This window comes from Gracilinanus agilis, chromosome 5 (assembly GCF_016433145.1).
Source record: "Gracilinanus agilis isolate LMUSP501 chromosome 5, AgileGrace, whole genome shotgun sequence".
NCBI lineage: Eukaryota > Metazoa > Chordata > Mammalia > Didelphimorphia > Didelphidae > Gracilinanus > Gracilinanus agilis.
Window position 1 is genome coordinate 215,138,495 of NC_058134.1, and position 27,798 is coordinate 215,166,292.

General features: G+C 44.3%; 1 protein-coding gene across 1 annotated transcript in view; it reads right to left on the reverse strand.

Moving 5' to 3' along the window:
• CACNA1I (calcium voltage-gated channel subunit alpha1 I) overlaps positions 1 to 27,220 on the reverse strand; it is a 170,538-nt gene extending 143,318 nt beyond the window's left edge. The window contains exons 1-3 of the mRNA XM_044679111.1: positions 27,160 to 27,220; positions 16,879 to 17,036; positions 16,252 to 16,385 (exon numbers count right to left, since the gene is read on the reverse strand). Coding sequence (XP_044535046.1) covers positions 16,252 to 16,385; positions 16,879 to 17,036; positions 27,160 to 27,220 — 353 coding nt within the window. The remainder of the gene's footprint in view (positions 1 to 16,251; positions 16,386 to 16,878; positions 17,037 to 27,159) is intronic.
• Positions 27,221 to 27,798: the final 578 nt, after the last annotated feature.

Here is a 27,798-nt window from a genome sequence, read left to right on the forward strand (position 1 = left end):
GTTTATGTTGAGGACTTCACCGTTCATATTGACACTCCCCTAAATTCTTTAATCTTCCAAATTCTCATCCTCTTTAATCCTGGATATAGATCTTCACCCTGCCCTAGACAGACACACACACACACACACACACACACACACACACACACAGAGGATCTTACCATTACCCACAAGCATTCCACTCCCTTAATTGGAAACCTTGATATACCCCTATTTGGCCATAACTTTCTCCTGCTCCATCTCTCTCTATGGTTCACTCTTCCTAACCTTCAAGACCCTCCATCCCTCTGCACTTTCTCAGGCCATTATCCTTGCTCTGATTTCCCTTTCCTCTCTTTCTAATCTCTATTGTTTAGTAAGACTTGACCTCCACACTATCCTCTGTTCTCCCTGGCATCCCTATCTAACTCACCACCCATTTGTTACCAAAATCTCAGTTCTGGATTCCTCCCAGCATCTGCTTCCTCCACTCCTCCCCATAACGTGCTGAATGAAGGGAAAGAAGTCTCACTGCCATGCTGACTGAGGACATGACAAATTCATGCTCTCCGACTTCAACTGGGTCCTCACTACAGCAAGGCATTCCTTTTATTCCTCTCTAATTGATTCTCTAGCTCACTCCCTGCAGAAGCTATTCCAAACCTTCTCTCCCCTTCTCAAATCTCCCATACTTCCATGCCTTCTCTCTCTCTCTCTCTCTCTCTCTCTCTCTCTCTCTCTCTCTCTCTCTCTCTCTCTCTGTCTCCTGAGAACCTCACTTCTTACTTTTCTGAGAAAATAGAGGCCATACAGCAGGAGTTCCATCTTCTTCCACTCTCTTTACTTCCAAACCCCTAGACATTGCTGAGCCCTGGCTCCTTCATCCTTTTCTCCAGTGTCTCACAAAGGAATGGTCCTTCTCCTTTCCTAGGTCAAGCCACATGTATAATTGTTTCCATCCCCAGACATCTTGCCAGCAGATTACATCATCCTCTCCCTATCGTATCTTCATTCTCTATCTACCATTTCCTTCCCCATGGCCTTCAAACATACTTGCCTCCTCCTCCATCCCTAATACATTTTCATTAGGCTCTACCATCTTCTCAGGCAATCATCCAATATCTCCCATCCCTTTCTTAGTCAGACTCCTTGAAAAAGCTGTCTACACATGCCGCCTTCATTTCCTCTTCTCACCCCACAAACCTTTGCAATCTGGCTCCTAACCTTATCACTCCACTAAAAACCACTTTCTCCAAAGGGAACAGTGAAGTCTCAATGACCAGATGTGATGGCTTTCCTGTGCCCTCATCCTCACCCTCTCTGTTTCATTTAATGCAGTTGACCTTTTTCTAGAAACTCTGTCCTATCTGTAGTCTGTAGTCTTTTGTAGTCTGACCCTCTCCCTGGCTCTCTCCTTACTAGTCTGATTGTTCCCTCTCCCTCTCATTTGCTGGCTCATCAACAAAGCATATCCCCTATCTTTGAATGTTCTTCAAGGCTCCATCCTAGGCTCTCTTCTCTCTCTAGTCAGGGATTCTTATCCTGGGGTCTCTGAACTTGTTTCTCTGATACTTCGATAACAATATTTCAATAGAATTAGTTTCCTTTTTAATCCTATGTATTTTATTATATGCATTTAAAAAAACATTGTTCTGGGGGGTGCAGCTGGATGGCTCAGTGGATGGGATGGAGAGTCAGGCTTAGAGAAGGGAAGTCTCAAGTTCAAATCTAGCTTCAGACTCTTCCTAGCTATGTGACCCTGGGCAAATCGCTTAACCCCCCATTGCCTAGCCCTTAATCACTCCTCTGCCTTGGAACCAATAACCAGGATTGATTCTAAGACAGAAGATAAGGGTTTTTAAATAAATAAATTTTATTGACTCATCCTTCAGGCCCTGGACTCTCACACTCCAATGGAAACAACCTTGGAGGCCTTTAGATATGCCCATGAGTGTCATGAGAAAGAACAAGAGGCAGAGAGGCAGGACTTATAACCCAATAAAAACCAACAGCTCTGATACCACTCCAGAGCCCTCAAGCTCTGCTCTTATCATCGTGCCCTTCAAGCACTGGCCACCACCTGGGATGGACCAGACCCAGGGTCACATCTGCTTAGATGCCCACGGTGAGTGGTATATCACTCAGCCGGGGACAGCACTTTACAGTTTGCAATGGGATTTCACAACAGCATCCTGTGGAACCCTTACCTCAGCCCTTCCAGGCACATGGCCCTGGGATTGTTGCCTCAGTTTTTCTTGTCCAAGGTCACATACTAATAAGTGGAAGAGTCAGGATTGGGGCCACGATGCTTCCATTCAGCCACTTAACTGTTCTGTCTAGGAAACATCATGTCCTATGCTGGGGGAGGGGATTTCATTAATGTTAGATCCATATTGATTTATGAAAGCTTTTAAAAGAAGCTTTTTTTAGGGCATGGAGAGGAAGGGGAATGGCCTGTAGCCAGTCACTTCAGAAAAATCTATTTCCAATCTAGAATAAATCTCAGGATTAATAATAACTGACATGGATTGCTGATACGTAGGTCTGCCTCGCTGTAGCATGGAGGTGACCCAGACTCTCAGGGACTGTGCCAGCTGATCTCGAGCCTGGGCAGGCCCTCACTAAGCTGGGAAGGCTTCACAATAGGCTCAGTGGCAGACTTGGCATCTGGTGGTGTCAAAACCAGAACTCCCAGAGACTTGTCTCCATGAGTTTGGCCATCAGGGCAAGAACTTCTGCAGCCACAATCAGGGTTTGTGTTTTTTTTTTCAAAACCTTCCCTTCCATCTTAGAAGCAGTACTGTGTGTTGTTCTAAGGCAGAAGAGTGGTAAGGCTAGGCAATGGGGGTTAAGTGACTTGTCTAGGGTCACACAGCTAGGAAGTATCTGAGGCCAGATTTGAACCTGGATCCTCCTGTCCCTAAGCCTGGCTCTCTACCCACTGAGCCACCCAGCTGCCCCCTCAAGCAATTATGAAGGTAAATCATGTTCCCAAAGGCTGGGAGGGGGGACAGGCATCTGGGTGGCAGAGAAGATAGAGCTCTTGACCTGTAGTCAGGAAGACTTGAATTCTAATCCAGACTCAAGACACTTCCTAGCTGTGTGAGCCTGAAGGAGCCACTTAATCTCTGTCTGCCTGAGTTTCTCATCTGTGAATGGGGGATAAATAATAGTATCTATCTCATAGAACTGTTGTGAGGATCTCACAGAATAATATTGAATAAAGAACTTTGTAAACTTTACAATGCTTGTTGCTGATAATTATTTAAAGCTGAAACTGATGTTTGAGACAATGCAGTCCAATCATTTTGCAAATGAAAAAATTTTGGTCCAGAGAGAGAGAGAGACTTGACCAAGGTCACATTAGCAGAGGTGAGATCCAAACTAGATCCACTGACTCCCAATCCGGCATCTGCCAAGGCTGTGACTCACCCAGGGTTACTCAGCTGGCAAGCACCAAAATGATTTTCCTCATGTGCAGGTCTGACTATGTCACTGCTCTATTCAGTGAACTCCCATAGCTCCCTATTACTTGAATAAAATAAAAACTCCTATATTTGGCTTGTAAAGCCTTTGCCAGCTTGACCCCAACCCCTTTTTCTAGCCTCATTTTTACTTGCCTTTTATTTACTTCTCTTTCCTATAATCTATGATCCAGCCAACGCAGACTTCTTTCTGTTCCTCATAAATATCACTCTTTCCTAACTCTGGGCCTCTGGAATGCTCTCTCTCCTCCTCTCTTCACTAAAGAATACCTCAAGGCTCTGACCAGTTGCTACCTTCCCTAATAAGCCTTACCCAGTTGTCCTCCCCTCCCTTCAATCATTAGGGCTATTTCCCAAAAGCACTTTGCATTTATTGTGTATTTATTCAGTCTATACTTACACATATGCTTATTGTCTCCCCTGAGAGAAAAAAAGAGAACAGGGCCCCTTTGGAGTTTGACATTTATTTCTCCAGGCCTGAGGACAGAGTCTGGTACGTATAGATACTTAGAAATGCTGGCTGGATCATTTTTTATAGAACTTGAACCCAAGCCCACCTAACTCCTAGTCTAGTGCTCTTCAGCAAGGAACTGTCTGCTGAAAGAGGGATGAGAAGCTCATCCTCCCTCGGCGGCTGCTGCTACAGCCACCAAGAAAGTCAAGAAAAGACAGAGAAGCCCAAATAACTATTCCCTGGGGCTTAGGCCACCCCAATGAGGAGGACTCTGGGCTTCTGGTGGGGTTTGTTACAGCAGGAAACTGCCTGATCCACAGCTCAGGGAAAGAGGAGAGTTATCTTGGGGAAAGCCATATCAGCAGGCACAGGGGGAAAAGCACAGGCTTGAGTTCCAGTTTTGCCATTACTCCCTGCATGGTTGTCTCCTCTTGGGGTCTGAGATTCCTCTTCCATAATATGAGAGGGTTGGACTATCTGGTTATCTGGTTATCAAGGTCCCTTCAAGCTCTCATTCCATGACTCTATGACACCCCCCCACACACAACTATCAACATAGCCGAGGACAAGAGAATGGGAAGAGGGCCACTTAGGACCCCAGCTTCCATTACCTTTGGCTCTTCTCTAAAGCACTTTCTTCACAACTCTGGGAGATGAGGAGTGCAAGCACTGTTATTTCCATTTAATAGATAAAGAAAGAGAGATCTAAAGACCTAATGTAACCTGTCCAGTATGTGTTAAAGACAAGAATAGGAGAGGCAGGGTCTTCCAACAGAGATTAGATAGATAGATAAATGGATGGATAGATGGATGGATGGATAGACAGATAGATAGATTTGGATGTATGGATAGATAGATAGATAGGTAGATAGATAGGTTTGGATGGATGGATGGATAGATGCATGAAGAGATAAGACAGATGAATGGTTGGATAGATCAATTGATGACAGATACTGAATGGATGGACGGATAGAAAGATGGGTGTATATACACAGAAACAAAGTTATTATAAGGTAAGTTATGTGGGTGGCATTACCATCTTAGAGGAGGGACAGCTAGGAAAGGCTTCCTACATATGATAATACCTATGTGACACTTGAAGGAAAGTAGAAATTCTAAGCTTGGAGGTAAGGGGAGAACCTTCCAGATATGGTAGAGAGGAACAACCAAATGCAAAGGAGGGAGGTAGAAATTTTCAAGGAAAATGGATTTATATTCACTACAAGGAATAGATTTTCTCAAAATCAGGCTTACCCCACAAAGAAATGACCTATTTTGTGAGGTAGTGAACTTCCCCTCACCCCAAATATTCAAATGATAGCAGTGAGGGATATTATAGCTAATGATCTTAAATGAGGTGGAAGGCTATATTGGATGAATTCAAGAGGGCCCTGAAACTCTAATATTTGGAGGGTTAGTGGATTGGGGTGGGGTGCTTGGGTATGGGACATGGCCATCAGGGAATGGAAAAAGCATTCTGGGAAAAATTAGTTCCTGTTGCCCAGGTAACAGCACATTGACCATAAAATGTACAGACTATTGAAGGTCCTTATGGCATGGAAGGTGTTGAGGGGGTTAGGGCTAGGGAAGGAGAAGTGAAGGAGAGATGAAAAGGAAATCTGGAAGAAGGAATTTGCTGGGGGGGGCTGCGAGGGGAGTGGGGCTGGTGATTGGTTCTTCTGGGAGGGAAGGGGAAGTCCAGGGAACGTGTGGAACACAAAGGAGATCAGGGCAAGAGAAGAAAGCAGCAGGAGAACAGATTGGCCCCAGGTTTGGAGGAACTGGGGCCTGGGTCTTAGTCAGTGGATGTTTCTTTGGGATCTTTCAGACTTCCTCAGACATGGGAAGATATGATGGCCAAAAGTCAGATGGAGACTCCTGACTCCTGACTCAGTTGTCTCCTGTCCCTCTGAAGCTCCCAGTCTCTTCCACATAGAAGTTTGCCAGGCTCTCCCCTTGTGCTTTTCTCCAAGGGAACATGCAGTACCCATGACTGTTCTCATCCTCTTTTGTCCAACCTTCAGCAGGATAAGAGCAAAATGATCCTAAGAACTACTTCTTTTCCTAAAACATGGGCCATTGCACTGGGTTCTCCAAATACCCCTGAGGTAGATAGAAAGAGCACTGGATTTGGATCTCTCCTTACCAACTGTGTGACCTTGGGTAAATCAATAGCCTTGAGAGAGAACCTCAGGGTCCTCCTTTCCATCCTTCTAGCATTCCCACAGGCTCTCCCCAATCAGACTCCCAACTTCCCCTGGTACCCATTTTCCTCATGGATGCTGTGGCCGTCACATTTGACTAATTCATTGGCCCCTGAATACCTCTGTGCCAGGTGGTGCAACCATTTTAGAATCTGCTGAGGCAGCAGATCTACTCTTCCGTGGCTAAAAACTCCAGGCACCCTTGGAGTGCCTGGGAGGCATCAGTGTCAACAGGAAAGACCAGCTGCAGAAGATGGAGAAAATGGGGATAGGGTGCATTGGTACATACATGAATAGTGAAAGGCAAAATGATCCGAGTGTAAAGGAGGGACACAAAGTCATGTGTGAGGCCCAAGAAGGGGCCAGTGAAGCTTCTTGGAAGAGGTGACACTTGAATTGAGTTTTATCACTGGAGACACTCTGGAAGGTGATAGACTCTCAGGTGACTCAGTAGTCACATAGTGTCATTCTTGTGAAATTTGTCTGTAGTTTGTCATAGGCTCCTGGGTGAGAGGATTTGGTGCTGGAAGAGACCTTAGGGCCAAACCACCATCATCTTATACATGAAAGACTAGGCATAGACCAACACCTCATACCATACTCCAAGAGAGAGTCAACATGGATATTTGATCTAAAAATAAAGGGTAACCCCACAGGCAAATTAGAGGAGCATGGAAAAGTTTACTTGTCAGACTTATGGATAAGAGAAGAATTTATGACCAAACAAGACATAGAGAACATTACAAAAAATGAAATAGATAGTTTTGGTTGCATTAACTTAAAAAGACTTAGTATAAAAACCAATGCAACCAAAATTAGAAGGGAAACAACGTATTTGGGGAAAATCTTATAGTAAATATCTGACAAAAGACTCATCTCTCAAATATATAGGGAACTGATTCAGATTTTTAAGAACAGAAAGCATTCTCCAATCAAAAAATGGTCAAGAGATATGAACAAGCAGTTAGTTCTCAGAGGAAGAAATTAAAACTATCCATAGGCATATGAAAAAATGTTCCAAGTTACTATTGATTAGAGAAATGCAAATTAAAATAATTCTGAGATATGACCTCACACCTACCAGATTGACTACCATGACCAAAAAGAAAAATAATAAACGTTGGAGAAAATGTGGGAAAATTGGAATACTAATATACTGTTGGTGGGACTATGAACTGATAACAACCATTCTGGAGAGCAATATGGAACCAGGCTCAAAGGACCACAAAACTATCTATTCCCTTTGACCTGCAATACCATATGCTAGATCTATATCCCAAAGAGATCAGAGATAAGGAGAAAAGACCTACTTTCACCAAAATAATTTTAGCAGCTCTTTTCGTGGTGGCAAAGAATTGGAAACTGAGGTGTGGTCCATCTCTTGGGGTTTGACAAACAAGTTGTGGCATATAGTTGTAATGGAATACAACCATAAGGAACGATGAACAGGATAAGTTCAGAAAAACCAGGAAAGACTTATATGAACTGATGCAAAGTGAAGTGAGCAGAACCAGGAGAACAAATGTATACGGCAACAAAAATATTGTTCAATTGTTCAATAGCTGTGAAGGACTAAACCATTAACAAGTCTCCAGGATAAACACAAAAGACTTGTGAAGAAAATGCTCTCTACAATCTAAGAAGGAACTTTTGGAGTCTGTGGCAAATCAAAGCATGCCATCTTCCACTAGATCTCCTTCATAAGATTTCTACTATATGTGTGATATGTATCTTCTATCCTGACGTGAACAATATAGAAATATGTATCACATGAAAATATGGGCATACCCTATATCAGATTATTCACCATCTTCAGGTAGGGAAAAAAATCTAAATTCTAAAATGTCAAAAGACAACTCAAAAATTGCTTTTACATGTAACTGAAAAAAATAAAATAAAAAAAGGAAGTGGCTTGCCTAGGGTCATACAACTAATAAACAAGAATGCTGGGATTTGGACCCAGGTCCTTGGATTCCAAATCCAGTTCTCTTATATGAGGAGCAACTAGGTGGCTCAGTGGATAGAGAGCCAGATCTGGAATCAGGAGGACCTGAATTTAAATCTTACCTCAGATAATTCCTAGCTATGTGACCCTGTGCAAGTCATTTAACTCTATTTAGCCCTTGACCTTCTGTCTTAGAGTTGTTACTAAGACAGACGGTAAGGGTTTTAAAAAAGCAGACTAACAGTTTGTAAAGACAATGACTACCGCTCCCCAGTCATTCAATGTTTAGACTTCTTCCAACTTCATTTTTTGGAAACCAAGCTATGGAGTCAGGAGTTGTGATCTAGCCTCCCAAAATGAGGAAATGACCCTAGATAATCTTGAGGTCCCTTCCACCTTTGATCAACTCTTAGCCTCATTAAAATAAAATCCTAACCTTCCATCTTAGAATCAATATTGTGTATTGGTTCCAAGGTAGAAGAGCAATAAGGCTAGGCATGGAAGGTTAAGTGACTTGCTCAGGGTCACACAGCTAGGAAGTGTCTGAGACCAGATTTGAACCCTGAATTTCACATCTTTAGGCCTAGCTTTCAATCTACTGAGCTACCCAGCTGCCCCATCCCATAATTTTTTGATTCTACATAGAGTGGATGAATGGTGTGACCTCCAGTAGGGTCAGCTGGCCTCTTTGCAACCATACTTTCCTCCTTTGTAAATTAAAGGGGTTGAGTGAGGTGACTGCTAAGGTTCCTCCCAGCTCTGACATCTGACATTTATGACTAATGATGAAGTAAGATGCAATCCTTTGCTTTTCTTCGAAGGCCTGGCGAGACAGTGCCAGGCACCCAGCAGGCATTCGAGGAAGGCTTTCAGATGAAGGCCAAATCATCGATGAGTGTTCCTTATAAATAAATCATCTGCCCAGGAGATCAGCTTTCTGCCAACTATCTTAGCACTGGGCACACTCAGGACCTTTCAAGGACGCACAGAAGAGCAAGGAGAAAATTTGCCAGTCTCAGTTGAGTCATTCATGGAACCAGACAACAAATAGATGAAGCACCTACTGTGGGCCAGCCTCTGTGCTGACACTGGTGATCCAAAGACAGAAACAAAACAAACTCTGCTCTTTGAAGAGTTAGACAAATGTATACTGAAGGGGCAGCTAGGTGGTTCAGTAAACAGAGCCCCAGGCCTAGACACAGAAGGTCCTGGGTTCAAATCTGGCCTCAGACACTTTCTAGGTGGGTGACCCTGGGCAAGTCACTTAGCCCCCATTGCCTGGCCCTTACTACTCTTCTACCTTGGCACCAAAACTTAGTATCAGTCTAAGAGAGAAGGTGAGGGTTTTAGAAAATAGACCTAATTAAGAAAGATAATCAGGGATGTGTATATACTGAATAAATGAACAGTAGCAAAATACAAAGTTGTTGATGGGGCCACTAGCAGTATGAATGAATCTGGGAAGGCTTCATGTAGATGGTGGCACATGAGCTGCTTTTCAAAGAAAGAGAGTATATGAAGTGGAAGGGAAGAGGGGGAGCATTCCAGACATGGGAAATAGTCAGTACAAAGGCACAGAGATGGGAGATAATGTCATATGTGAGGAAGAAGGAAATCTGGTGTAGCGAAATCAGAATACAGAAAGGGGAATAATGGGAACAATGAAAGAGAAAGAAAATAAAAAATTACATAAAACCTACTATGTGGGGCAACTAGGTGGCACAGTGGATAGAGCACCAAGCCTGGAGTTTGGAGGACATGGGTTCAAATCTGACCTCAGACAGCTCTGTGCTCTAGAGCCTGGGCAAGTCACTTAACCCCATTTGCCTAGTCCTTACCCTTCTGCCTTAGAGTTGTTACTAAGACAGCCAGGCACTGTGCTAAATACTTTTTAAAAACAAATGTTATGGGCAAGAGACATGAATAGGCAATTTTCAGGTAAAGAAATCAAAAGTATCAATAAGCACATGAGAAAGTGTTCCAAATCTCTAATAATTAGAGAAATGCAAATCAAAACAACTCTGAGGTATCACCTCACACCTAGCAGATTGGCTAAAATGAAAGAAGGGGAGAGCAATGAATGCTGGAGGGGATGTGGCAAAATTGGGACATTAATGCATTGCTGGTGGAGTTGTGAACTGATCCAGCCATTCTGGCTGGCAATTTGGAATCATGCTCAAAGGGCTATAAAAGAATGCCTGCCCTTTGATCCAGCCATACCATTGTTGGGTTTGTACCCCAAAGAGATCATAGATAAACAGACTTGTACGAAAATATTTATAGCTGTGCTTTTTGTGGTGGCAACAAATTGGAAAAGGAGGGGATGTCCTTCAATTGGGGAATGGCTGAACAAACTGTGGTATATGCGGGTGATGGAATACTATTGTGCTAAAAGGAATAATAAACTGGAGAAGTTCCAGGGGAACTGGAGAGACCTCCAGGAACAGATGCAGAGCAAAAGGAGCAGAGCCAGAAGAACATTGTACACAGAGACTGATATACTGTGGTAAAATTAAATGTAATGGACTTCTGTACCAGCAGCAATACAATGACCCAGGACAATTCAGAGGGATTCATGGTAAAGAACACTGCCCACATTCAGAGGAAGGACTGTAGGAGAGGAAACATATAAGAAAAACAACTGCTTGAACGCATGGGTCGGGGTGGACATGATTGAGGGTGTGGACTCGAAACTACCACACCAATGCAACCACCAACAATTTGGAAATAGGTCTTGATCAAGGACACATGACAAAACTAGTGGAAATGTGCGTCGGCCATGGGTGGGGGGAGTGCGGGGAGTGAAGGGGAAAGCAGGAGCATGAATAATGTAACCATGTTAAAAATGAATATTAATAAATGTTTAAAAAAAAAAACAAAAATTTTCTCCTAGAATAGGGATCCCAAATGGTGGTGGGTGAGGAAAGAATATTGAAATGTTGGGCAAGCTACCTATTCTTAATGTTAGGTCTTTGGGTTATAAAAGAATACCAGTTTCTTTCTCCCCTTCCTACTTGCTATCTCTAATATAAAAGAGCTTTCTTTCTCTCTTCCTGACCATGTCAGGAAGTGGTGTACCATTTTGTAGCACTTGGCTCTCATATGGAGAGGGGGGAAAGTGTAGCTGTCCAGGATTTGGATTGTTGAAATTTCTGGTGTACAAAACATGATGAATTCCAATAAAATTACTGGCAAAAAGAATCATTAAAAAAATATTAGCTTATTTGAACCTCACAAGAAACCTACAAGGTAGGTACTATTATCCCCATTTTATGATTGAAGAAACTGAGGCAAACAAAAATTAAGAGATTTGCCTAGAGCTTCCTGACCCCAGGTTCAGAGCTCAATCCAGGGAGACACCAGCTGCCTCAGTAATAGATAATGAGTCTAGAAAGAGAGATCTTTATAAAGAGAGTTTACATTTTATCCTGGAGGCAACGGGGAGACACGGGAGTTGAGTGAGTAGGAGAGTGGCATAGACAGATTGATGTTGAAAGAAAAGTGTTTGGTGCCTGAGGAGTCTCCTGAAAGGAGAGGGGAAGCCTTGGGGAAGGCAGGGGCCAGTTAGAAGCCTAGTTTGATCCTTAGTCTAAGGGAGAGGCCAGGAGAACACAGGCTGTGTCGATGCAGATAAGAGGTCAGATGGGGGAGACAGAGTGAAAAGGAGGAGGGAGGAGATGAATTGGGCAAGGGAGGACCCTGAGGCTATTAACCCAAGAGCTTGGCAGGATGGTGGGGTGTCCCACAGTCAGAGGAGCTGAAAAGAGGGGAGGCTTTGGGAGGAAAGAGCATTTCCGTTTTGGACAAGCTCAGTTAGAAATATCTAGTTTGGTATGTCGACTGCCAAAAATCAGAGAAAGGAGACCTAGGGGCACCCCAGGACTTCTCCCTCCCGCTCGTTTTCTATATGGCCTTGGAAGTGTCTAAGATGGTGGGGTACATTCATAGGCAGAGAGTTGACCTTGGAGCCAGGAGTTCAAGTCCTGCCTATGGTACAGACTGGCTTGTAACCCTGAGGAAATCATTTAACCTCTCTGTGCCCTGAGTAACTGTCTGAGTCTCAGGATGGCTGAGAAGGTACCCACCTGGCACTCCTGGAGGGAGTTTCCTACATCAGTCCCTTGTTGAACTGCTGTTCAGTTGTTACAGTTATGTTTGATTTGTCATAACCTCTCATGGGGTTTTCTTGGAAGAGATACTGGAATGGTTTGCTATTTCCTTCTCCAGCTCATTTCACAGATGAGGAAACTCAGGCAAATAGCATTAGGGGACTTGCCTAGGGTCACACAGCTAGTAAGTGTCTGAGGCCAGATTTGAACTCAGGGCTTCTTGACTCCAAGCCTGATGTTCTCTCCACTGCACCACCTAGCTGCCCTCCAATCCCTTGGGCAACATCTATCCACTTTCATCTACAAAAGGATACAGTTGGACACAAGAAGTGGGGCATTCTGGTCTTAGAATTGGTTCAATTTGGTTGAATCAAATTGGTTCAACTTAGAATTAACTGCTCAGATACTATTAGCTGTGCCGTCTTGGACAAGTCATTTACCTTTCCCAAATCTCAGTAGCTTCATCTGTAAAATGCTTTCACTGCAATCCCCTGCACCAGCAGGGGTATTGTTATGAGGAATGTGATTGAAATATGGAATGGACTCCATAGTGACCAAGGGTGGGAGAGGGGAGTGCTAGGTTTGATGTCAGAAGATGGCATGGGTTCAAGTCAGCCCCCGTCACCTTTCACGTGACCTCTTACAACAATCTTCCAACTGGTCTCCCCTGCTTCTCTTTCCTCTCCTCAACTCAGTTGTCAGAGTGATTTTCCTAAATCCCAGCGAATCCCCAAGTAAATTCCAGTGACTTCTGGTACCCCTGGGAACAAACAGACAATCCCAGCCTCTGAAGTTTTTTACATCCTGGGTCCATCCTGCCCTTCCAATCCTTTAACCCGTTACTCCTGTCTATGCTGACTTCTTTGCTGTTCCTCACCCACTACCCTCCATCTCCCATCTCTGTCTTTGCACTAGCTGTCTCCCATCCCTCCTCATCTCCATCTCTGGTCTTCTCTGGCTTCCTTTAAGACTCAACTCAAATCCCACCTTCTGCAAGAGGACTCCCACACCCCAGCCCCAAGCGACTATGGACTTTCCTCCTGAGGTTACCTTCTACCTCCTCTGTATCCCAGGTTATATACATGTTGTTTCTCCATTAGACTGTGAGCTCTTTGAGGGCAGGAACTGGATTTTGCTTTTCTTTATACCCCAATACTCAATACAATGCCTGGCCCATAACTAAGCATTTTAAAACATTTGCCGGCTCCCTGAGATTAATTCTCTTTGCTTCAATTTCCCATTATGGAAAATGAGGGGACTGTGCTCCATTGTTTTTAAGTTACTTTCTAAATGTGGGGATTTTTGTTATTTTTTTAAAAAAGAAAAAGAAAAGAAAAGAAAAGGAGAAAGATCTAAGTGATCAGGAAAACAGCTATAATAAAGCCCAGGCACTTTACTCCATAGGAGAAGGGAAGTCCATTATATATCAAATGTAACACACTTAATTTTCTGGTTTCCCCTAACAACCTTCAGTCCTTTCTCTTACGGTACACTGCAGATTAAAAACAATGAGAGAGACTGCCCATTTGAAACGGTCCCATCCAGGGCAGCAAGCACTGACAGCTGATGGCTAAGGAGGAGACAGGAGAAACCTCAACACAAAAAGAAACAAACAAAAGAAAAACCCCAGTGGGCAGGGGCCATTCAGTGTGGCCACAAACACATGGACAAAGACACACAACTGTGCTGGTCAATAATTCAGTTCTAGCTGTGCTGGTGGACAGCTCCAACACCCTGTGAAGATTCACTATGTTGAGTTAGACAATGTAACCATGGACATTCATAGCAGCGATTGTTCGGAATGATCGAGTCTGTGTTCGGTATAATCTGTCTACTAAGGCAGGGAAGTGGAGAAATGTTTTTTTTAAAGATTTCTATTAAAATGGTTAACTTTTCTAAAGTTTCTTTATTGGAAGCTTGGCTATTGTGGAATTTCCCTTAGATGAAATACCTCCTGCCCCTCAGAAGCTGGATCAATGACCTGCTGCTGCAGCTGAGCTTTGGACTGGCCTTACTGTGCGCACCTGCACAGACCCTCCATCAAAGAGAACCAGCTGCTTCACTTACTGTGTGACTTTGAACAAGTCCCCTCTTCTGGACCTTAGTTAAATAATCGTCCTAGTACTGGATGGGATTATCTCCAAGGTCCCTCTCAGCTGGGACAGACATTCTGTGAGTCCACAAGGAGACAGAGAAAAGATGGGGCTCTGACTGTTACCAGATGATAAGTTACATTCCTATAATCCTTGAGGATTTATAGTCTATGCATTTCCCTCACAATTGTCCTTTGAGAAAGAGAGCACATGTTGTATTATCACCATTTTTTAAATAAATAAACAGAGGCTGAGAGAGAAGTGATTAGCCCAAGAACACATAGTAAAGAGGCAAGATTTGAACTCGAGTCTCCTGAGGTCATATGCAGTATCCTTTGGACTTAAGCACATCCCTTCTCATCTAAAATCAATCACTAAATAAGTTTATATATTTTCTGACAATACTAATATGGAAGCCTCCTGGATTTCATTGACAGTCTCATATATCACCATCCTTCACTCTGTCACTTAAAACTATTTGTGTGACTGGTAGAGTCACTTTCTCTGAGACCTGTCCTCAGTTTCCTCGTCTACAAAAGTACGAGAAGATTTCTGAGGTCTCTCCTAAATCAGGATCATCATCTAGAACCAGAATTTGAATCAGGATCCTCTCTACAAAACCTCTGAAAAATACTTGAAGATCTTGGAGTGATGGATAACTCACCACTTAAGGAGAAGACTCATTCCCTTTGGGATAGCTCTGAATGTTATAGGAAGTTCTACCTGACACCAATCTAACTCAGTCTCTTCTCAACTTCTCTCCGTTGGTCCTAGTTCTTCCTTCCATGACCAAGAAGAACAAGGGTAATATCTTCCTCACATGACCACCCCTCAAGTGCCTGAAGACAGTTCATATTCACTCTGAGTCTTCTCCTCTACATGATCAAATAGTATTTTGATGGCATAGTTTCTAGCCTTCTCATCAGTCATGCTGTCAGTGATCTTCCTAAAATGTGTTATTCAGAATGGAATCAAATCCTCAAAATGGGGGATGATAAAGGCAAAAAATAACAAAATTCTCACTTCCATCATTCTGGACTCTTACTTCCTTTAATACAGCCTAAGAAGATCAAATTCACTCACTGGACCCCCATATAATTAATAAACTTGCTGTCCACTAGAACATCCATCTCTTTTTCTTTTCTTTTTTTAAACCCTCACCTTCTATCTTAGAATCAATACTAGATATTGGTTCCAAGACAAAAGGACTAGGCAACGGAGGTTAAGTGATTTGCCTAGGGTCATACAACTAGGATGTGTCTGAGGTTACTTTTGAACCCAGGAACTCCTGTCTCTAGAACTGGCTCTCAATTCACGTCCCCTCTTTCTTTTCTTTTTTAAAAAGTTTTTCCCCAATTAAATATAATAACAATTTTTAACATTCATTTTTCAAAATTTAGAATTTCAAAATCTCCTTCCATGCCCTCCCTGAGATGGTGAATAACTTGATCTAGGTCATACATGTGTGATCATCCTATCTCTTTTTCATAAGAATGGTTATCTACCCTTCTCTTCAAGGAGTATACCTGGTTTGGACTGGAACATCAAAGTATTCTTTGAATCCAACCAGAATAGAATAAATAAATGCCATTGGGTAAGGATCCGTGTTATGTCAATTCACAATAACATGGTTCAAGCATTTTTTAATGGTACTAACTGCCCCAGTAACATCATTTCACCTAAAGTCATATCTTCTGGAACCAGCTAATGCTTAGTAGGTTCAACCTATATTTTGTTGGTTCAATTCTATGTCCTAATATGATCTACCCCCTCCCCACACTGCCATGGGGCAAGAACCAAAGGAGTCATAGGGCTTGACTTTCCTCACCAGCCCCTGACCGAATATTCATTCCATAGTTGTCCAGAAAGGGTAAGGATCAGGCACACAATCAGCAAGCCTTCCTGGCCTTGCCTTTCTCCTCCTCCCAAACCCCCACCACCATCTCTTCACAGGCAGAGGGACCAGTAGTCCTGAGACCTACCCAGCCATCACAATGAAGAAATCCAGCCGATTCCAGGTGTCCCCCAGATAACACTTCCTGCCGAAAATCCCCAGGGCCACCATCTTCAGCACCATCTCCATGGCAAAGAAGATGAAGATGAAGTCATCAAATACCTGCATGGGTGAAGGATGAGAAGGAGAAGATAAGCAAGGCAGAAGCATGAGTGAGGGGAAGCAGACCTTGGCTCAGGAGATGGAGAGGGGAGGGATGTGGGAGCCCCACCCCCGGTAGGAGCTAAGGCTGACTGTACCAGACCCATCTGCATGCTCAGGGTCCTGAGCCATGCTTTCCTCACTATTGGGGTGGGAGGTGAGGCTAGACTAATCAAGTCCAGAATTTTGTGGGGTTCTAGTCAGTCTTCTGGGACCTAGGTACATCCTCTGCCCCTTTCCCAGCCCATTCTGGTCTCCAGCACTGTGCTCATCAGGCTCTGGATCACATGGGTCCATCATTCCCAACTAGGATGGTGATATCTATTCCACAAGACTGTGATTTATCCCCACCCCAATTCCCCCATAAGGTCCCATGTGGGTGTAACATCCATCCCAGACCCTGCTTCACAGAAGCAGTGTCCAATGATGAAGTGGGCCTAGGAGGCTGCCTTACCTGCAGGATCTTGCAGCGGTCAGACAGACAGTCCATGTCCTCACATGGCTGATACATGCCCAGAGTGACACAGTTGAGGAGGATCACCAGCATGCTAACACACTCGAACCAAGTGCAGGCAGAGGGCGAACCGTCAAGGAAGACACAGACAGAATTGGCTAAAGGACCCTCAGGCCTTACAGAGTCCTCTCTCCCATGCCCAGGGCTTAGTAGCCCCTACCCCGTCCTATCCCTAATCTGAATACTTACTTAGCTCACAACCCTACGATTAGGACCATTTCAAAATATCATTGAAACTGGAAACAATTGGGCGGAAATTAGATTTAGACAAGCATCTCCAATCATATACTAATATAAGCTCCACAGGATACGTGACCTAAAGATAAAAAGTTACATCATAAAAATTAGAGGAGAACAAAACCCGGCACTTTTCACAATGATGGGAAATGAGTGATAACGCTGATCATAGAAGACAAAGGAGACAGTTTTAATTAGACATAATTAAAAGCCTTTCCAAGAACTGAATCAAAGCAGACAGAATAAGAAAAATGTCCAAAAAAATTTCTTGCATCAAATCTCACAGATAAAAGACTGATATTCAAGAAATGCAAGGAATTAATATAAATGCATATGACAAGGAGCCATTCTTAATACAGAAATTGTCAACGGATATGAACACTTTTCAAAAGAAGAACTATAAATTATAGATTATTATATGAAAACATTTCAAATAACTAATAAGAAGAAAACACCAAACTAAAAGGTTTTTTGACTCATGGGATCATGAGTTCTAAGGCCTTGGAAATCATCTAATCATTTTACAAATGGGGAAAAGGAAGATCAGAGAGGACAAGTGACTTGCCTCATGACACACAGTAGGATCATAGTTTTCAAGCCAGAAAGAACCTTTGAGACTTTCTAGTCCAGCCTCTTCATTTTACAAATAAGGAAGCTAAAGCCCAGAGAGGCTGAGGCTCAAGACCACACAAGAGCAGAGTCAGGGATTGAACCCAGAGCCTCTGACTCCAGAGCTACTGCTTTTCTCTATGTACTATAATAGAATTTGAAACAGGGCTTCTGGCTCTTTCCACTGCCCTGAGCTGAGCTAATGCCTCAGTACTAATGCATTTGTTACTGTTGTTCAATTGTGTCTGATTCTTTGTGACCCCATTGGGGGTTTTCTTGGTAGATAAACTGAAGTCATTCACCATCTCCTTCTCCAACTCATTTTACAAGTAAGGAAACTGAGGAAAACAGGTTAAATGACTTGTCCAGAGTCACATAGCTAGTAAGTATCCAAGGTAAGAGTTGATCTCAAGTCTTCCTGGTTTCAGGCCAAGCACTTTATCCCCTGCTCCACAAGCACACACATTTGTTTTAAAAATATTGGGTATTGGTTCCAAGGCAGAAGAATGGTAAGAGCTAGGCAATAAGGGTTAAGTGACTTGCCCAGGGTCACACAGCCAGGAAGCATCTGGGGCTATATTTGAACCCAGGACCTCCCATCTCAGGGCCTGGAGCTCAATCCACTAAATCACCTACCTGCTCCCAGGCACACACATTTTTACATTTCACTTTGACAGGTATTTCCTTCCACTTTCCTCCATTGACATGCACTTGGCCAATGGCACATGGAGGAGGCAACTTGGTAGAGTGGGAAAAGCAATGACTGGGTATTCAGGACATCTGGGCATCAGGCTCAGTTCTTCTCAGCTGAACTTGCAGCATGAATTAGTACAAGCTGCCTCCCCCATCTGTAAAATGGAGCTAATGACATCTGCATGATGGAGCCCTCCAGCATGGCCCTACGATGGCAGGACCTCGAGGTCCTATCCAGCCCTAATGTTTAGGCTCAATTTCAAGCCACCAGCAAGCCTCACAGGCTTGCCTTGCCCATGCTCTCTCTACCCAGAGCCAAGCTCCACTACTGGTCCGACCCCACCAGGAGTGGGGGCTCAGGAAGGAAAACGAGGGTTTCCAGATAACAGAGTTGGGTTTGGTGTTCAAGGTCATAGGCTGGATTTCTAGTTCTCCTTCTTAACTCCTGGGTCTCTTCCAACTCCAATACTGCATGAGCCTAAGGTGTGGAAACCATTTCTTATAAAGGCAGCCTGAAGATCCCTCACCTTAGGGAAGAGATAGCGAGGAGAAAGAGATAGATCTGGACTTGGGGGCAAAATATCTGCTTCTAAATCTGATTTGCCCATTCCACTTGCTGTGGGATCTTAGCCAAATCACTTGAGTTCCTCTTAGCCCTGTTTTTCTCATCTATAAAATGGGGATGACGATATCAATAAATAATCCCTGCCTCGTAGGAGTGACTGATGATCAAAGGAGGTAACAGGAATGAAAAGGAGATGGCAGTAAGTTCCCAGAATTGCAGGGACACGATCACTGCCTTCAGATATTGAGCAAACCGCACAGCCTCTTCTCTGATTCTGATTTCTCCCCTCTGCAAAATAGGGGGTTGGACCAGATCATCTGCAAGAGCCTTCCTAGTTGTAGGATGGTCTCTATTTGGTGACTGAATTGTGCTGAAGGTAGTCTCAATACCTGAGTTCTAATCCCAGCTGTGTGACCTTGGACAAGTCATTTCCCTTTCTCTGGGCCTCAGTTTACAGAGGGGGGTCTGTAAAATGTGGGGGTTGAATTAGATGCCCTCTAAGTTCCTGTTCAGCTCTAATGACTCCAAAAGTCAATGGCTTTATAACTCCGTACCCAGTACCTGATGCCCCATCATTTGTGAGAGAATTCTGAGGAACTAGGAATGTTAAAGAGATGGAAGCAGCAGAGCCAGGTTTAGACTCCATGCAATTCAATCCAATTTGGCAAGAATACATTCTGCACCCATTACATGCCTAGCACTGGACTTGGTGATAGGGATACGAAGGCAAAAAAGAAAAAGTCCTTGCCTTCAAGAAGCTTACATTCTCATTGAAGAAACAATATGTCATAATACTAACAACATTAATGGTGAGCATGGATAGAATGCTTTTATGGTTTGCAGAGGGTACATTAAAAACACATACAGAAGGGGCAGCTGGGTAGCTCAGTGGAGTGAGAGTCAGGCCTAGAGACAGGAGGTCCTAGGTTCAAACCTGGCCTCAGCCACTTCCCAGCTGTGTGACCCTGGGCAAGTCACTTGACCCCCATTGCCCACCCTTACCAATCTTCCACCTATGAGACAATACACCGGGTTTAAAACACCTGGTTTTTAAACGGGTTTAAAAAAAACACATACAGAGCCAATAACAGGTCATTTGAGAGTGTAGGAAGCAAACTCTAATTGCACTAGTTGGTGACAGGAAGAGATCAGGAGAAAGCTGTTTCTGTACCTCTCTTTGGGTCACCCCACCTTGTTTTGGGTCTCTTTTGTTTGCCTATCTCTCTGGATCTCTGGATCTTTCCCTTCAATTCTCTTTGCCTTTATCCCACTCTCTTTATCTGTTTCTTCTCTCTGTTTCTCTCTGTCTCTGTCTCTCTCTCTGTCTCTGTCTCTGTCTCTCTGTCTCTCTGCCTGCCTGCCTGTCTTTCCGTCTCTGCATCTCAGTCTCTGTACCCCCTCGGTGTTGATCTTTGCCTTCCTCTCAGTTGCTCCCTGCCTCAGTCTCCCTCCATCCTTTTGTTTCCCCTTGTCTCTGGACCTCTGTTTCTCAGCCTCCCGACCCTTCCCTCATTTCCCTTTTTCTGCCTACTTTGTAGAGCATCACCAAAGTCAAAGGCAGCTCTGAGGCACCACAGGCCAGTGCCTGCTAATCACAAGCCCAGGGCTACAGGGGCGGGCATGAGGAAGGACCAAGGAGAATGAGCCTGGCTTGACTTGCTGCGTAATGAGCACCGAGTGCATGTGTGGGAGGAGGGTGACCGTGGCTGGCCACTGAGCTCCAGCCAGCTCTATCCCCTGCAGTCCAGGTGTCTGCCAGCCTTAGGCGCTCACTCTTTCTGTTTTCTCACAAGCACCAGCCTCCCCCTCTCCTCCAATGCTGGACACTATTGGCCTCGGTATTGTTCCACAGCCAGGAGCTAATTAAACACGATATAAACATTTCCCTTTATTACGCAGGAAAGACTAGTGCCTTAACTTTGCCAGAAGCCTTCCATGGACTTGCCTGGGCTTGATTCCATCCTGCTGGGTAAGAGGACCACGGCACAGCTGAGACTGAACGGCTTCTGCTTCCAGTGATTGGCCAAAGAAGCCCTCCCTCTGCCCAGAAAGTCACCTAAGGACTTGCCTCAAAGGGAGGGTCAATTTAATTACATCAATCCACAATCATAATATTAAGCACCTACTGTGGGAGGGGTAGAGGGTACAAAGGCAAAGGTCCCATAGTCCTTGCATACATTCAGTGGAAACAATGACAAGCACTGATTAACACACCTACTGTGTGCAGAGCACTGTTGCTCCTGCTGGGAAAGATGGGAAGTTGAGCTAAGACCCACCCCGTGCCCTCATGGTGGGAAAAAGAAAACAAGGCAGATAATAACAACATATAACTAGCACAGTTCAGAGGCTGAGAGAGGCTGTTGTCAACCAAGGGAATCAGGGCATACTTCCTGGAGAAGGTAGCACTGGAGCTGGCTTTAAAGGCTATGTGAGAGGTCAAAGGGAAGAGGGGAGAGGGCAATGTCTGAGCCACTTCCCTGGGTGCTAAGCTACTTGACAGCTCTGAGACAAGGAAACTTATATAGAAAAAGCAGAATCATGGCTATGGATTCCAACCCCCTCCTTTTATATATGAGGAAACTGAGACACAAATTTGGGGTTGGAGAGGGGAAATCACTTGCCTGGGGATGCCACATAGCTAGTAAATGTCTAGGGTGGAATTTGAACCCAGGTACTTTGAAGCCAGAGATAGAGCTCTAGCTCTCCTGGTTTCTGGGATGCCCAAACTTGCCCACTCAACTCCGGTGGTGGCATTATATGTTCTATGAGAGTCTGTATTCTAAGGTGTCTCCCAGCTCTGAAATGGGGGGGGGGGGAAGGGGGATGACGCAGTTGTCATTTCCCAGCCACGGGAGCTGTCCATCAGAATGGGGCTGATCTGACTGTCAGGCAAGGAGGCAGTCCTCAGTCATGTAGGCTTTCTGGCTTAAAACGGAGGATCAGAATTGAGAGGGATGGTCAAGGCCACCGAAGTCTTCATTTTGCAGAAGAAGCAACAGAGGCCAGCCTGAAAAGTGCAGCTGGCCACCCCCTGTCCAGAGATGTCTCATGGAAAGGATTCCTTTCCTGAGTTGGGAGGTTGGCCTAGGATGCCATTGGAGGGTCCCTTTCAACTCTAGACTTGCTGAAGGCTCTGGGAGAATGTCACACTTGAATTCAAGGTTTCCGGAATGACCTCAGATTCTCTTAACCTAGTGCTGTTTCATGCTTACTCTCATTGGAGCAGTTCAGAGATGGAATGGGTCATGGAGAACACCTAGGATCCTCTATCTTCACTTCATTTTACAGATTAGGAAACTGAGAATGGGAGAAGGGAACTCACACCCTCCCCAAGGTCACATGGGAAGCTAGGGGCAGAACTGGGACTAGAACTCAGGTCTTCTGACTCCCGGTCCAGCCTGAGTTTCACCAAGCCAAAAATACTCTCAATGATTTTTGCTTTTAGCATAGCACCTTCCCAGCCCAGTTACCCTTAATCCATGGACATCAGGGGGAGATAGTAGTTCTCATTTCCATCACTCACATTTCTAAAGTCCTTCCTTTACACACAGCATTGCATAATGGAAGGCTGAAAGAACTGAGCTCAAGTCTCAGTCTCTACCCCATGCTCTCTTGGTGACTCTGGATAAGTCACATCAGCTTTTGGCACCCAAGGCAACTCACTGAGAACTCAAGTTATAAAGAATGTGCCAATCTGCATTAGGTAAGAGAGATGACTCATTCTGGAGTCCCAGGACAATCCCAGCCCTTGGTCCCATCACTATCTTTTATACACATCCTAAAGATACCTCCCATTTCTAGAGCTGCCCTTTGTAAGGGCTGCAAAGTACTTTCCTGAGTTTGGCAAAGCAAATAATATTAACCCCATTTTACAGAGAAGGAACCTGAGGCCCAAAGAGAGAAAGGGTTTTGCTCAAGGTCACACTACTAGTTAGTGGCAAAGCTTGGACTTAAGCCTAGATTTTCAGAATTCAGAGCTAGAGTTCATGAGCTCTAGAGACAAGGAATAAGGAAAGGAGGAAAAGAAGGAAGGAAAGAAGGAAGGAAGAAAGGAAGAAAGGAAGGAAGGAAAGAAAGGAAGGAAGGAAAGAAAGAAGGGAAAGGAATATGAATACAAGGTACTGTGCTATATGCTGGAAATACAGAGACAAAACCAAAAATAGACCCTGCTTACATTCTTCTGGAGGATACAATGCGTCACTATAAGTACATACAGGATAATTTGAGAAGGAAGTATGCACTAGTAACTAGGGAAGGTCAAAAAAGGCTTCCTATAGTAGGTGGCATTGGAACTTGACTTTTAAGAAAATTGGGGGTCCTAGGGGCAAGAGGTGATGTATGAGTACCCTTTAGGCACTAGAGGCAGCCTGTGCAAAAGCCCACAGGTAAGGGGGCAGCTGGGCAGCTCAGTGGATGAGAGCCAGGCCTAGAGACGGGAGGTCCTAGGTTCAAATCTGACCTCAGACACTTCCCAGCTGTGTGACCCTGGGCAAGTCACTTGACCCCTGTTGCCTACCCTTACCACTCTTCTGCCTTGGAGCCAATACATGGCATTGGCTCCAAGACGGAAGGTAAGGGCTTTAAAAAAAAGCCCACAAGTAGGAAATTGGAAACTGAGTTAGAGAACAGCCAGCAGATTCATTTGGCTGAAACATGAAGTGGGTATGTTAAGTCAAATGAGCTGGGAAAGGTAATCTTCAAGGTTTCTCTCAAACCTCATGGTTTATTTGTTCATGATTTGATAACAGTCACTTGAAAATATATCCTTCATTTGTGTTTCATAAGGTCCCATTCTCTGGAGTTTCCTGAAGGGTCCCCTGAACCTCATGCTCTCATAAACACACCCCTGCCACCAGCTATCATGCCCTGATCACCATGGTAATGTCCTCCCATGGTAAAGTCCTCCTCCTGCTCTAGTTCCAGGCCTTCCTCTCCCTCACCCTCAGATTTCCTCCCTCCTCCTTGGATTAACTCCTCCCCCCTTAAACTCCCCCCTCCTTCACTCTGTCCCTTCCCTTTCAGCCTCTTTCCTCCTCCCCAACTAGTCACAAGCTAGTGATTAATTTTGAAAGCTGCCAAAGCCCTTTGCAGAATCTGCATCAGGCAGACACTAGTTTCATTATTAATTAACTTCTCTGAAGTTCAAACATTCTAATTACAAATGAACTTTCTTCTTACCTTCTCTCTCTCTCTCCCCACTCCCTCCCTCCCTCTGTCCCTCTCTCTTTCTTCTCTCTCCTCTTTCTCTCTTTCAGACTTTCTCCTCTCTCCTCTCTTTTTCTCCCTTTTCTCTCTCTCTGACTTTCTCTTTCTGCTCTCTCTGTGTCTCTGTCCCTGCCTCTCTCCTCTTTCTCTCTTTCCTCTCTCTGGCTCTTTGTCTCTATCTCTCCCTCTCCCCTTCTCTCTTTTCCTCTGCCATCATTCTCTAACTCTCTTCTCTTTCTCTTTCCCTCTCCTCTTGCCCTTTTTCTTTCCTCTGCCCTTTCTCTCTTTTTCTTCTGCCCCTCACACTCTTCCTCCTCTTTCTTTTCACTCTTTTCCCCAGGCTCCCCTATCTGTTCTTCTCCTCTCTTTGATAACCAGCATGGGAGTCATTTCAGAATTAGCAACTGTGCATGGATGGTCAGATCACCCACTGATTAGAGCAAAGAACAAAATCACCACCAAATAAGCATATGAAAAGACACTGTGTACAATTCCAACAGCTCCAAACCAACCTACTTACATGTAATAGGGGCCTGAGAATGGCCTGGCACTCTAGGATTTGTACATTCAAGGGAGGGATGAGAATTTCCTCACAGCCCTGAGAGCAATTTGAATGAACGCAATCTTGGAGCATCTGAAAGGCTTTAAAGAGACACAGAGAAGGATCAGGAAGATGGCATCCCCAACTTCTCCTAGAACCTAATGAATTGTCCTGAAAGGTATAGGTGGCAGAGGGCATCAACCAACAGAAGAAACCCAAAAGAGAAAGCCGAAAGGCAGGTTGATGGAAGAAGGTAATGGAAGCAGAGAAAGATCGAGGTGACTCACTGGGTTTCTGCAGGCATCTCAAAACGGAGCCTCAAACTGAGGCCCCACCCCCACCCCCCTTCTTCAAAGAGAAGTTCCCAAAAGATATCTGCTCTTTCTTCAACTTCCCCTACCTGTGCCAGTCTGCTAACAGCGCTGGGATCTACCTTGCTTGCATATTTTGCCCCCATGGTTTTGGGGAGTGCATTTTTTGCCTACCTCTGCCCTAGGCTCTTGGGATAGGAAAGCAGAAATCAAAGCATAAGACATGGTCCCATTTCCCCAAGTTGTTGGTAAGGAAGGCTAGATAGGACATAATCCTGTAACAAGCTTTTAAATATGGAGAATAATTCAAATAATCAAATAATAGATGCCACCAGGGCTCAGTGGAGAGGATGGACAGTCAATACCGAAGAGTTCTGAGTGAAAAAGATCACTGTGGGCTAATGGTCAAGAGTAGCTTCCTGCAAGAGGTGAGTTGGATCCAGGATAAGATTAGCTGGGAAAATGCCTTTATCAAAGGAGCTCCACTCATCCAGTTTCCTGAGCCCTTCTACAGAGGATACTTAGACATGGGGTTCAAATCATGGTTCTTCCACCTACTGCTTCAGTGATATTATATAAGTCACTCCCCATTTTGGAATCTCAGTTTCTTTGTCTGAACAATGAGGGGAATGGAATAGATGGCCTCTAGGGTGCCTTCCAGAACTAAATACTATGATCTATAATGCCAAAGGGAGCAAATCTCTTAGGGACATTGTTGGAATAGAGAGGTGCCTTTGTAGGGAAAGTACATGAGAAGCAGCATAGACAAGAACTGACCAGAGAACCAAGAAGGCTTGAGTTCAAGTCCTGCCTCTGGTATGTACTGGATGTTCTCTTGTGTGCAAAGAATGTGGAGCAATGTGGGTTGCCCATCTATTCGATAACCAAACAAATTTTAATAGCTGAATATAATGGAATATTGTTCCTTTATAAGGAATAAGAAAAGGGATGATTGCAGAGAAACCTGGGAAGACTTATATGAACTGATGCAGAGTGATTTGAGCAGAACCAGGGGAACAATGTCTACAAAGACCACAATATGGGAATGAAAGATAACTCTGAAAGATGATGTCTAGTCAATGCAATGACCAATCACAGCTGGAAAGAGCCAATAATGAAACATGCTGCTGACCCAGAAATGTCAAAACCTCACATGACCAATGTCAGAGCTTCCTCCTCCCCACATCCCTCTCACTTGGGCTCCACCCACTCAGCACCCTGCTTCCTCCCAACCGAATGGGACAAATGAATCCAAGAGAAATGATGTTATATTAACAAAGATAATGATTTGGATGAGAATTCACAGTTCTATAGTGATTTATTGTTGACAAAAGACTTCCCTTACAACCACTACCTAAAGTGGGTATTATCCTCATTGCAGATAAGGAAAGTGAGGCCCAGGGATGTCAGATGATTTATACAGCCAAGAAATGTTTGAGCAGAGACTAGAATCCAGATTTTGTAAGACTAAGATCAAAAGACTTTATCCAAGCTTGATAGCTTGATGGCTCAATGGATTGAGAGCCAGGCCTAGGGATGGTTCTTGGTTCAAACATAGTCTCAGAAATTTCCTAGCTCTGTGACCTTGGACAAGTCACTTAACCCCCATTTTCTAGCCCTTATCACTCTTCTACCTTGGAGCAAATATACAGTATTGATTCTAAGACAGAAGGTGAAGGTTTAAGAAAAACCTTTTTCTCTACTGGGCATCCCTACCTAGATAGGCCATAGGCCCAACCTGTTAAAAAAATAGCACATGGCCTCTCCCCTCAATACCCTACCACCCCCATCCATCTGCCCCTTCTCCAAACTTTCCTATTTCTGTTAAAGGTAGAGCCATGCTTTGAGTCATTTTGGACTGAAGCCTAGCTCTTCCCTCTCCTCCTATATCCAGTCAGTTGCTCTGGGTCATGGATTCTACCTCCCCAGGATCTCTCAAAACAATCCTCTCCTCTCCCACTGGCATGGCCACCACCCTAGTCCAGGCTCTCAACCACTCTCACCTGCCTGATTGCAATAATCACTTCCTCAATGGTCTGTCCTCTCTCCAATCCACTCACCATGCAGCTGCGCAAACCATTTTTCCTGAAGCACATCTGCCCACACCACACCTCTGCTCATGAAGTCTGTGGCTTCCTATAGCCTCTAGGAAGAAACCCAAAGTCCTCGGCTTGGTAACTAACCCTAGCTATGGTCAATTTGGCTAAATGTTATATCAACCTTACCAGAAAGCAAATGCCTTGATGTAGAGTGAATGAAGGGCAGTAATGGGAACCATTTACTTCCAGTAAAGCTGCCCTACTAACTAACTTAACATCCCATCTCCCACCTCCTTGCCTCTGCACAAGCTGTACTCCATGCCTGGAATGCACCCCCTCCTCATGTCCACATCTGAAAATACTTAGAAGCTTTCAAGAGCCTGCTCAGGGGCCATCCCCCACTGCAGGAAGCCTGTCCTTTCCCTTCCTCAAATTACATTTCATTTACCTATTTGGGTAAATGTTATATCAACCTTAACAGAAAACAAATGCCTTGAAGACTGGGACTATATTTTTGCTTTGCCTTTTTATCCAATCAATGTAGCACAGAAGAGGTTCCTCAATTCAGCTTCTTAAGCTGAATTAAATCGCACATCGCTACTGACTTTTAGTTGTCGTTGGGCCATTTCAGTTCTATCCAACTTTTCATAACCCCATTTG